The 11,346-nt window shown below is 55.4% G+C and overlaps 1 protein-coding gene across 1 annotated transcript in view; it reads right to left on the bottom strand.

The window, feature by feature from the left end:
• Window positions 1-325: 325 nt before the first annotated feature.
• cnksr2a (connector enhancer of kinase suppressor of Ras 2a) overlaps window positions 326-11,346 on the bottom strand; it is a 99,366-nt gene continuing 88,345 nt past the window's right edge. The window contains exons 19-22 of the mRNA XM_036520872.1: window positions 10,597-10,697; window positions 7,800-8,319; window positions 1,867-2,066; window positions 326-603 (exon numbers count right to left, since the gene is read on the bottom strand). Of these exons, the coding sequence (XP_036376765.1) occupies window positions 385-603; window positions 1,867-2,066; window positions 7,800-8,319; window positions 10,597-10,697 (1,040 nt within the window). The 3' untranslated portion in view covers window positions 326-384. The remainder of the gene's footprint in view (window positions 604-1,866; window positions 2,067-7,799; window positions 8,320-10,596; window positions 10,698-11,346) is intronic.

The raw sequence follows: 11,346 nt of genomic DNA, 5'->3' as shown, positions 1-11,346 counted from the left end.
GTGTAGCGCGGGTGTGCGGCGCGGGTGCAGTGGGGGTGTGTGGTGTGGGTGTGTAGCGTGGGTGTGTGGCGTGGGTGTAGCGCGGGTGTGTGGTGTGGGTGTGTGCTGCAGGTGTGTGGCGTGGGTGTGTGGTGTAGCGCGGGTGTGTGGCACGGGTGTGTGGTGCGGGTGCAGTGGGGGTGTGTGGTGTGGGTGTGTGCTGCAGGTGTGTGGCGTGGGTGTGTGGTGTAGCGCGGGTGTGTGGCACGGGTGTGTGGCGCGGGTGCAGTGGGGGTGTGTGGTGTGGGTGTGTGCTGCAGGTGTGTGGCGTGGGTGTAGTGCGGGTGTGTGGCGCGGGTGCAGTGGGGGCAGGAACAGGACAACGGCACGCTTTGATTGCGGGGCTCACACGTGCGTCTCGATGTAGGAGTGTGTGTGGGACAGTGTGGGGACGCGGGGGGCGGGTTCGGGGGCCCCGCTGGCGCTCTCTTTGTGAGCACTCTGCTGCGGGGGCACCTCCGCAAACAGCTCCAGGTACGTCCTCTTCCACTCCCGCAAGGCCGAGGACGACAGCTTGGGATTGTCCAACAGGCTGTCAATCATGGCTACCTCCCCCTCCCTATCCTGGGGGTAGAGACACAGCGGGGGGGGGGGCGGGGTTACTCTCTCTCTCTATGTCTCTCTCCCTCCCCCTCTTTCCCCCTCTCTCTCTGTTTCTCTCTCTTCATCTCTCTCTCTCTCTCCGTCTGTCTTCATGTCTCTCTCTTTCCATCTCTCTCCCCCCCCCTCTCATTCTGCATCTTTCTTTCTCTGACTCTCTCTCTATCTCTCCTTCTCTTTCTCTCTTTCTCGGTCTCATTGTGCAGTGAGAAAGGGGCCTGTTTTGCAGGGAGAGTTAAAGTACAAACAGCCTTTCACTTTCTCTTTCTTGTCTCCTCTCTTTGCCTCTCCTTCTCTCCTTCCTTTCCTATTTCCTCTCTCTCTCCCTCTCTCCCTCCCTGTCCCTCTCTCTTCCTCCTTGCCTCTCTCTCTCCCTCCCCCTGTCTCTCCCCCCCCCCCCCTCTCTCTCTCCCTCCCTCCCTCTCTCTCTCTCTCTGTCTGTGAGAAAGGGGCTTGTTTTGCAGGGAGCGTTACAGTACAAACAGCGAAAGGGTTTCACAGAGCAGAGATAGAGTTAACACAGATGCACTGCAGGGTTACTGAAAGCCACATGGTGTTAGGCTCACACCAGCGCACTTCACAGACAGGCCCTCACATCCAGCGTTACGACAGGGACACCCCTCACTGCAGCTCGGACACAGCCCCCCGTCACCACGGCAACGGGCCAGGCGCAAGCGCTCAGCCACACACAGAGACACAGCATGCAGGGACCAGAGCTGGCTCCAGCCGCACCCACAATGCAACGGGAGCCTGTCCCCTGACATGGCACGCCACGACAAGCACAGAGCAGCACAGACCCCGCCCCTAAGCCCACCCACACCCATAACCCCGCCCACAGCCATAACCCCGCCCACACAGGCAGCAGCAGCCGCAGCCAGAGCCAGGGCCGGCCAGAGAGAGCACACGCAGGCAGAACAGGTCCGACAGCCACAGAGAAGCACAGCCCGACCGGAACCGGACCTCCGAGACCGGAGCCGAGGGAGACAGAGCCACCACGGCAAACGCACAGCCAGAACCAAGCAGGAAACCCCAGCAGCCCAGCGGGGCCGGTCTGAGATCAGCGGGGCTCCGAGACGGTGTGCGGGGTCCTGCGAGTTTTGCAGGCGGAGCGGACAGCCCCTGTCAGCAGAGCCCCAGTGATGGCAGACAGACAGACGGACAGACTGACGGAGGGACAGACAGACAGACGGGCGCGGGGAGGGACAGACGGAGCGGGGGCGGGCCTACCTTCAGCACGCTCTGCAGGATGCGTAGGCGGTGAAGCTTGTCGTTCAGCTGCGGGTCGTTGCAGCGGCGCAGGAAGGAGCGCTTGTAGTCCAGCTTGGAGGAGAGTCTGCGCTCACCCGTGGGCGACAGGCTGGCCCGCTCCAGGGCCCGGTACAGGTCCCGCAGGGAGTCCGCCCGCTGTCCCGCCTCCCGGTCACCGTCTGCGGGGGGAGCCAGAGGCACGGGAGGGGTCAGAGACGGCTCCGCCCCCCACACAGCCTCTCTCCGCTCTGTCAGCCAATCAGTGCATCCCAGAGGCTGTGGAGAGAGCAGTGTTTCCACCCACCGACCGCCGTCAGCCAATCACTGCAGAGCACTACAGCATGCGTGCTGTCGCAGGAATCACACACTGTCACAGGAATCACACCCTGTCGCAGGAATCACACCCTGTCGCAGGAATCACACCCTGTCACAGGAATCACACGCTGTAGCAGGAATCACACGCTGTCACAGGAATCACACCCTGTCACAGGAATCACACGCTGTAGCAGGAATCACACCCTGTCACAGGAATCACACCCTGTCGCAGGAATCACACCCTGTCACAGGAATCACACGCTGTAGCAGGAATCACACGCTGTCACAGGAATCACACGCTGTCGCAGGAATCACACGCTGTCACAGGAATCACACGCTGTCACAGGAATCACACGCTGTCGCAGGAATCACACGCTGTCACAGGAATCACACCCTGTCACAGGAATCACACCCTGTCGCAGGAGACACTCGCAGCTACACACTGATTACTGTCACTTTCACTGCAGACGTACAGGCCCTATAGGTGCCCATATTAGCAGGGGAGATCACAAATCTACAAAACCTCTGTTAAAACGCCAACACAGTCCCTTTCTGATGACCTCAGCAGCCACATTTCCCTCAGTCTCGGTCTGATGACCTCACCTCCCACACCCGCTGGGAGGTGAGGGACCACCTGCCACTCTGCGGAGTGACAGGACCCGCGGGAGCTGGGAGACTGTGCGGGCGGTGGAGACAGGACGGTCAGCGGAGACAGGACGGTCAGCGGAGACAGGACGGTCAGCTGAGATGGCGCGGGCGGCGGAGACAGGATGGTCAGCGGAGACAGGACAGTCAGCAGAGACAGGACGGTCAGCAGAGACAGGACGGTCAGCTGAGACGGCGCGGGCGGCGGAGACAGGACAGTCAGCTGAGACAGGACAGTCAGCTGAGCCGCTGGCACAGAAAGAGCTGACCACGCAGCTCCGCAGCCTCCAAACAACTCATTAGCGGCGGAGAGAAGAGAGGCTTCATTAGCGCCGGGGAGAGGAGAGGCTCCGGGCTTTAATTAGGCAAACGGCTCCGCTTACCAGAGACACCCATTTAAATGTCAAGAGCGTCCGTCTGTGAACGACACCCCTAATCCCGGCCGGCACACCGCTGCCCCGCCCACACGCACCGCCGAGCAGCGTACAGCTCTCCCCTCGCAGCCAGGTGGGATTACCTGCGCAGTTAACCTCTGACTGCGCACTTCACCTCTCACAGCGGTACGTCTCCTCAGGGGGGCTACGCTGCGCAGCCAATCACTGCTCACAATTACCTGACAAGGCTGAGAGAGTGCAGTCAGGAAACTGAGCTGTGCTCTGTGCTGGTGGGATGATTTTTGCAGTTATATAACACCCTTCAAGGATCTGAAACCCCCCCCCCCACACACACACACACACACACACATACAGAGCCCCCCACCCGGGAGATCCACGGCATAGCACTCAGCACACGGCAGCCGGCACGGGAAGGAACAGACATTTTTAGCATGTTAAACAGCTGCAGGAAGGTACTGAAAGAGCGAGAGGAACACACCGCTACCCCCTGAGATGGGCTCCACGAGATCCTTAAAGACCAGAGAGACGTGACCTCAGGAACACGTCTCATGCCAAAGACAGACCACACACAGCACCAGTGACCTCACCTGCTTTTGTTTATTTGGGGGTGCTTAGCAACTCGGCCTGGGCTCAGAACTAATCTTCAGCCCAGCGGACATGAGGACCACTCAGCTAACACTAACTAAAAACTAAAGCCCAGGGTAACCACAGACACGGCTAACACTAAGCACAGAGACTCTACAGCCTAGTATAACCACAGACACAGCTAACACTAAGCACAGAGACTCTACAGCCCAGCATAACCACAGACACAGCTAACACTAAGCACAGAGACTCTACAGCCCAGCATAACCACAGACACAGCTAACACTAAGCATAGAGACTCCACAGCAGGACAGTGGGCGGGGCCCATGGGACTCCTATCCTGAGAGGGTGGAAACTGGCAAGTGATGCAAGAATTCTGCCCATAAATCCTGTGTGGAACCAAAGGGGCGGGGTTGTAAAGATCTCCCCGGAGTGGGGGAGGGCACGACTGGATGGGACACAGGAGACGTGGCCCGAGTGACACCTGTCAATCACCCATGTGTAAGGTGAGGGGGTGTGGCTTTGCACTGCGGTCTCAGACTGGAAGAGCGCAGCCGGGCCTCTGACCGCTTACCTCTGGGGGGGCGCGCAGGGTTCATCTCAGAACATACAGAGTCAGACGGGGTTTCCTCCACAACTCCTCATCTTCTCTCAATTACAGGCTGGAAATCAATCATTTTCACATTACCGCCCCCAGACTCGGCCCCCGCTCCGGGGAACGGCTGTCTGCCACGGTGAATTCTCTGCAGCGCGTTCTCCAGAGACAGTGTGCTGTGAGGAATGCGAGCATCTCAGTGCTGAGATCTGATATAATTAACTGTAATTTATTGTGTTGGGAGGGAGGAGGCGTCCTTCATCCTGTGGTACAGTAACACAAAGCTAGTGGCCCTCTGGCCAGTCCCACACTCAGCCACAAGGGGGCAGCATTTCCCCTGCAGAGTTCAGCACTAGAGAATGAGCCTTGCTGGTGTAGGTATTGGCTGAAATAAAGTCTGTTCTGAGAAGCTGCTCTGCTGTCTGGGTGCTGCAGGATGTTGTGCTGTTAGCATTGTGGGGGTTTAGTTTATGCTGTAGTCCTGCAAGTACTGTGCATTCTTGTGCTGTGTTGTGTATTCTGTGGGTGTACTTAGCATTGTAGTGTTGTACACTGGGTGTTGTGTATTTATTGTTATACTTTTGTACAGTGGGCGATGTGTATTTAGTGTTGTAGTATTGTACAGTGGGTGTTGTGTATTTGATGTTGTAGTGCTGTACAGTGAGTGTTGTGTATTTGATGTTGTAAATCATAAATGGTTATTTGCTATGACAAACTCCCCCACTTTACTCGTGTGATCTGGCTGCACACAAAGCCAAACCCCTCTTCCCTGTCTCTCTGTGCAGAGAAGCACACAGTGGCCCCCAAGCACAGCGTCACATGAATACAGAGACAGGCTTTATCAGACTCTACCTCTAAAAGCCTCTCTCTCCTCTATTCAGCCTGTTCAACCACCATCTCCTCTCACACCTCACTGAGCTGGAGCCAGGCACAAGCGCAAAACTACCAACCCCCCCCCACCCAGCACCACACAACAGACCCTTGTGACCTGAGGGCCCTGGGGCCACCCACCATAGCTGCACCTTTCAGCCAGCTACAGACGGCTTACTTGCTTACTCATGTGCAATGGGTAAGATCTGTGGCCATATTGTAGTAATATATGGTATAGAGTCAGGACGTCTGTGACCCCCATGGTAAAACATGACCATCACAGCTGCCCATCTCTGGTGCCCTGGCAGGGTCGGGCGTGGTGAGAGTGCTGGGGTGGGAGAGGGTTATGCTGGGGTGCGCGTGACTCCCGTCCCGGGAGAGCAGTGAGGCCTGGATCCGAATCGATCCGTTCCTCAGCAGGTGGCTGAAAATCGCCTGCTCTGGAGCTGAGTACCGTCTGCCTCGCCACGACACAGGAGGGATAAAAGGATATTCATTAAGGAGGAAAACTGAAGGAGGGGAGGGTTTAAATATAGCCTGGAGAGGAAAAAGCCTTCTGCCAGACAGAAGGCTTAGGAAGAGATCCATTAGTGAGAGATGACAATGAGGTGATTCTAAGGCAATGCTGTGACAGTGTGATGTTAGAAAAGGACACAGTGAGACACAGAGACACAGAGTGAGACACACGGTGAGACACGGAGTGAGACACACAAACACAGTGAGACACACAGAGACACAGAGTCACACAGAGAGAGACAGAGAGACACAGAGACACACAGAGAGACACAGAGAGACACGGAGACACACAGTGAGACACAGACAGACAGAGAGACACGGAGAGACACAGAGTGAGACAGAGTGAGACACAGAGAGATGCACAGGGACACAGAGAGACACAGAGAGACACAGAGAGACACAGTGAGACACAGAGAGACACGGAGAGACACAGAGTGAGACCGGAGAGAGACACGGAGAGAGACACAGAGACACAGTGAGACACAGAGACACAGTGAGACACAGACAATTACACAAAAAGCACAGAAAACTCCAAAGAAAAACTACTTTCTCATCAGTGTTCATGAACATGATCCACGCCTTGTACAAACAGATGATTCATTTATATTACCCACTCTCCTGCCAGAAAGCGTGCCTGTGCTGTCCACAGATCCTCCTACACTCAGTCTCTCCAGAGACCCCACTGACTAGCTCCCATTTCCCACAATGCATCACTGTCTGGATCCAAGCTCCTTTCGCATCTCTGACAGCACCTTCAAGACACTGGCGGCGTTCGGTTACAGCACATGACCGAGGCGACCAATGGGAATTCACCATTCTGTCAGCGGTGCTCGTGCTCTGGCAGTAATTTCAACGCTTTGCAGAGGATTTGCGGGAGGAATCTGTGATCGCAGCACAGAAAGCACTGAGCTCTCTGAGCTCTGGGATCCGCCTCCTCTCATAACGGTAACTTTCTCTCTTAATCCGACACACGGCTGGCTACAGTGCCAAAAATTTCAGCTTCCACTGAATCCAAACACACCTGCACCGCATTCAGAATCTCCGACTTCAGGCCGCTTCACGGCTGTTTAACAGGCACACAGAAAGCCAGCAGCTGTGTGAAGATCTCCGTGCTGACACCAGCCAATTAAAACACTTTTGTGCTCTTCCTGGGAAATGTTCTAATGAGAGAACGTATTACGAGTTCATTAAACTGCAGCAGGTGCTTCTTTATGAGGGGAATAAACACTGTATTTTGATGGTTGGAAAGAAATGCCCGCAAACAGCACACACCCATCTGAACGATGGCGGGCACTCTCAGGCGTGTGGGGGTGAAGGGTTACAACAGAAAGCTAAAGGGAAAAGTTCACAAGTTAGAATGTGGAGTTGCAAGGAAAAGGTAATTGAAGAGTGAGGGTGAAAAATAAGGGTTAAATTAAAACTGAATGTTGAAATGGAACTGAATCTTTGGATATGGACAGAACACACAGAGAGTAATGCACAGTAGATAGTTTGTGTATTGACTTTTAATTGTATTGAGGCCATTTCTGCAGTATATTATCGCTGTGTATGAAAATGTTTCAGCCATGCTGCTGTTGGAAATGAACACACACTCTCTCATCCAATCAGAATATGTTATTTGTTGCCATATATCCCACTCTGTCACTCACCTGCGTCTCTTTGCTATCTCTCACCTGTGTCTCTGTCCTTTCTCTCTCTCCTGTGTCTCTCTGTCTTCCTGGGTGGTGTCTCACCTGCGTCTCTGTGCTGTCTCAGCTGCGTCTCTGTGCTGTCTCAGCTGCGTCTCTGTACTGTCTCTCTGTGCTGTCTCACCTGTGTCTCTGTGCTGTCTCTCTGTCTCTCTGTGCTCTGTCTCACCCGCGTCTCTGTGCTCTGTCTCACCTGCATCTAAGTGCTGTCTCACCTGTGTCTCTGTGCTGTCTCACCGGTGTCTCTGTGCTGTCTCACCTGCATCTCTGTGCTGTCTCACCCGCGTCTCCGTGCTGTCTCACCTGTGTCTGCATCATGGCTGTGGCCGAGCTCCCGCCGGTGCGGCTCCCTGTGCTCGGAGGTGCTGGGGGAGGGGCTGAGCAGGGTGTGGAGGGCCCCGTCCCGGGGCAGGGTGAAGCTGCGGGGTTTGCCCCCCGCCCCGGCCAGGTCGCGGAGCCGCTCGCCGGGGGCCATGGGGAAGGGGCCGTAGTGGTCCTGCAGGAGGGTGCGCTGGGCCGGCAGGGTGGACTGGCGGCGGTACTCCGGCGACACGCCCCCGCCCCCGCCCGGCTCGCAAAACACCGCGTCCTCCAGCGGCAGCGTCTGCAGGTAGTGCAGCCCCGAGCTGGTCAGGGGCGTCTCGATCAGGTCCTGCCAAGAGCGCCGCTGGCTGGCCGACTTCCGCGCCGGCGACCCCCCGCAGCTGCTGCTGCCCCCCGGTGGCTCGGAGCGGAACTCCTCATGGGAGGAGCGGGACTGGGACGTCTCCGTGGAAGACAGGCGGCCGTGTTTGGGCTCCAGGTAGGGACTGGCGCAGCTCATCTGAAACACAGGGAGAGCAGAGGGCTAATCGTGTGAGAAGACGTCAGAAATCCCTAAGGAAACCGGATACAAATGCTGTGCCCCCTGTCTGGATTTGAACCCATGACCCTTGGGATCGCTCGCAGCTACACTGCGTACGTCTGCTCCTACCCCTGCTGTACCTCTTTGGGCAGCACCCCCAAAAGGAGCACCAATTCTTCAAGAAAACACTGTAAGCGCATTATCCAGAGAGGGAGCTGCGTTTCTGGGCGGGATGCTAAAGGAAGCAGAGGATGTGAGGGCATCTGCGCTGTGCTGCTTCACCTCGGGGTGGGGGAACCCCACACTCCAGCGCTCTGGTGTCTGAGTGGAAGGGATTACGCAGAGTGTGTTACACGCTCCGCCCCGAGGGACTGGCACAGCTGCCTGACCTGGACTGGCTCTCCCTCTCTCTCAGAAGACATCTACATCCCGGAGCAGTGCCCAGGCTGTCTCCAACAGATTACTCTCTCTTCCAAGCCAACATCACCCTCTTTCTCCCACTCTCTCCTTTTCTCTCCCTCTTTCTCCCATGTTTCCTTCTCTCTTCTCTTCCTCCTTCTTTCTATTTCTTTCTCCCACTGTTTCCTCTTATTTTTTCTCCCACTCACTCCTTCCCTGACCTCCTGTTTTTCTCCCTCCTGCCTCTCCTCCCTTCCTCTGTCGCTCCATCCTTCCTGACTTCTTCCTCTCTCTCTCTCTCCATCCCCGGCCTTTCCCACTGTGCACTGTCTCCACGGTGTCTGTACTCATCAGCCGGAAAGGAGAGACAAAGCCACCCTGAGCCCGCCCCCTCCGTAACCCGGGCCAATGAAATCACACCTCTCTGTAACCTAGCCAATAAGACAGGAGAGTGGGTGACCACACCCACTGATCCCTAATTGAACATAAGATCACAGCTTTCTTCTGCCAGGCAGACTCCTGCGCACAGAGTGACTAAGATTTCTTTTCCATTATCCCCGGTAAGATATTAATTTGCCTACTTATGCTTCACTCAAGGGTGAGGCAACTCCCAGCCTGTCAGTATCAATACAAGCTCCCTAATGACTGCAAAACACTTCAGTGACCACACCGTTCTGTGGGTTAACATTTGATATTTGCTTTCTTATAAGAGTAATTCTTTGTAAATGAATGTGCTCTGATTGTCCACGAATGTGTTAAAGTCCTTTTCTGACCTTGTGGGAAAGGAATTACTGGTCAGAGTTAGTTCTCCCTTCTCACGCGTGTATGCTCTCTCAGACAGATTACCCTGGTATAATTGGTCCAGTTAGTCGATGACCTGCACACAGCACCACCACATCGGTGCAGTTCCAGAAACACACTTCAGCAAAATGCTTTAGTTTAAGGGCACACGTGCAAACCAGGGTGATCTATCATCTTATCGAAAAACGTTAGAAGGAGGAACCAGCTTAATTAAGACGAACAGCAGAAGCTGCAGCAGGAAAGCGCTGCACACAGCACACTCAGGGCATTCTGGGACTGTGACTGACACCCTGCCCCGCCCAAACACCCTGACAGTGACACAGTGTAATATCCTGGGATGCAGCACAGGGCCTGTACATATCTGAGAGAGAGAGTGAGAGAGAGAGGGAGAGAGAGGGAGAGTGAGAGAGAGAGGGAGGGAATGAGAGAGTGAGAGTGAGAGAGAGAGGGAGAGAGAGGGAGAAAGAGAGAGAGAGGGAGAGGAAGAGAGAGAGGGAGAGAGAGGGAGAGAGAGAGAGAGGGAGGGAATGAGAGAGAGAGAGTGAGAGTGAGAGAGAGAGGGAGAGAGAGAGAGAGAGGGAGAGAGAGAGAGAGAGTGAGGTAGAGAGAGTGGGAGAGAGTGGGAGAGTGAGAGAGAGAGAGAGAGGGAGGGAGTGTGGGAGAGAGAGGGAGGGAGAGTGAGAGGGGGAGGGAGAGTGAGAGAGAGAGGGAGAGAGGCTATGCAGACTGTGATAAAGGCCAGGGAACCTGGAGAGTCTGTGCAGCAGCCAGTGCTAACCTTACTCCATAAGGCAGCTGGGCTGGAGTCAGGGTGCAATGAACGCTGAACATGTCCACCACAGGGGTGACTCTGACCTCTGACCCCCAGCAGGCGGCCTGTGAGGCTGAGGGTTGTGATTGGTGGCCCTGACGGTGAGGTCACAGACCGTTAGCAGGGTGGAGGCTCCTCCCAAGCAGCAGGCTTCAGCAGGAGGCTCAAAGTGAAGCTGGATTCTGACGTGGAATCAGACCCGGACGGACAGACGGACTAACGGACGAACGGGCCGAGAGACTCACCGAGGGGGGGCGGGGGTAGGTGTCGTAGGGCGGCGGGGGGCTGTCCTGCTTGGGCGTTGACGGCGTCTCGTTGTCCTCGTGGTCGCTCTCACTCCAGTAGTCTGCAGGTCGCGAGAAACACAAGAAACGGGAGAAATCTGGATCAGAGCTCACACAGTGCCACGCAATGCCAACCTGCAACAGCAGGGGGCACCAAAGAGGTGAAAACACTTTCCAATGTCTGTAAAAAATATCACCTGTTTGATGTAGGTGGTGTCCTGCAGTGAAAGAAACATAACTGCAACAAGAACACTTCCTTAGCATATTATTCAGACGAGCGTCTGGAAAAGCCCTGACGGCAAAGGGGATCTCGAGAGCCGAGGTGAGAGAGTGAGGCCACACAACCCCCAAACAGGCTATAGCTAGCATGTGTTACCAATGACTCAGCACTCTGAAGGTATCACACTGCTTTTTGGAGAATAAGAGCTTCTCATTCACTTACACAAGCATATGGCAGCTGACCAACAGCATTATGGTTTGTGAAGCCTCACTAACCCATTTGGAGAACATGGAGAACCTGGTGGAGATTTCAGTCTAACCAGTACAGTGCTGTGTCCTTAGCTTAACTGTTTCCCTCACAGTATTTTCAGCTGCGTTCAGTGACTGCCCCCTCGGCTGTGTGTGTGTGTGTGTGTGTGTGTGTGGGTTGTCCTTGGTTTGGCCCTGGTCACAGCAGCGGGACCTGCAGGTTTCATAGCCTCCCTCTGAATG

The sequence above is a fragment of the Megalops cyprinoides genome, chromosome 2, assembly GCF_013368585.1.
Source record: "Megalops cyprinoides isolate fMegCyp1 chromosome 2, fMegCyp1.pri, whole genome shotgun sequence".
Taxonomy (NCBI): Eukaryota; Metazoa; Chordata; class Actinopteri; order Elopiformes; family Megalopidae; genus Megalops; species Megalops cyprinoides.
Note: the sequence above shows the minus strand (reverse complement) of the source record. Positions and strands in the feature narration are given on the sequence as shown.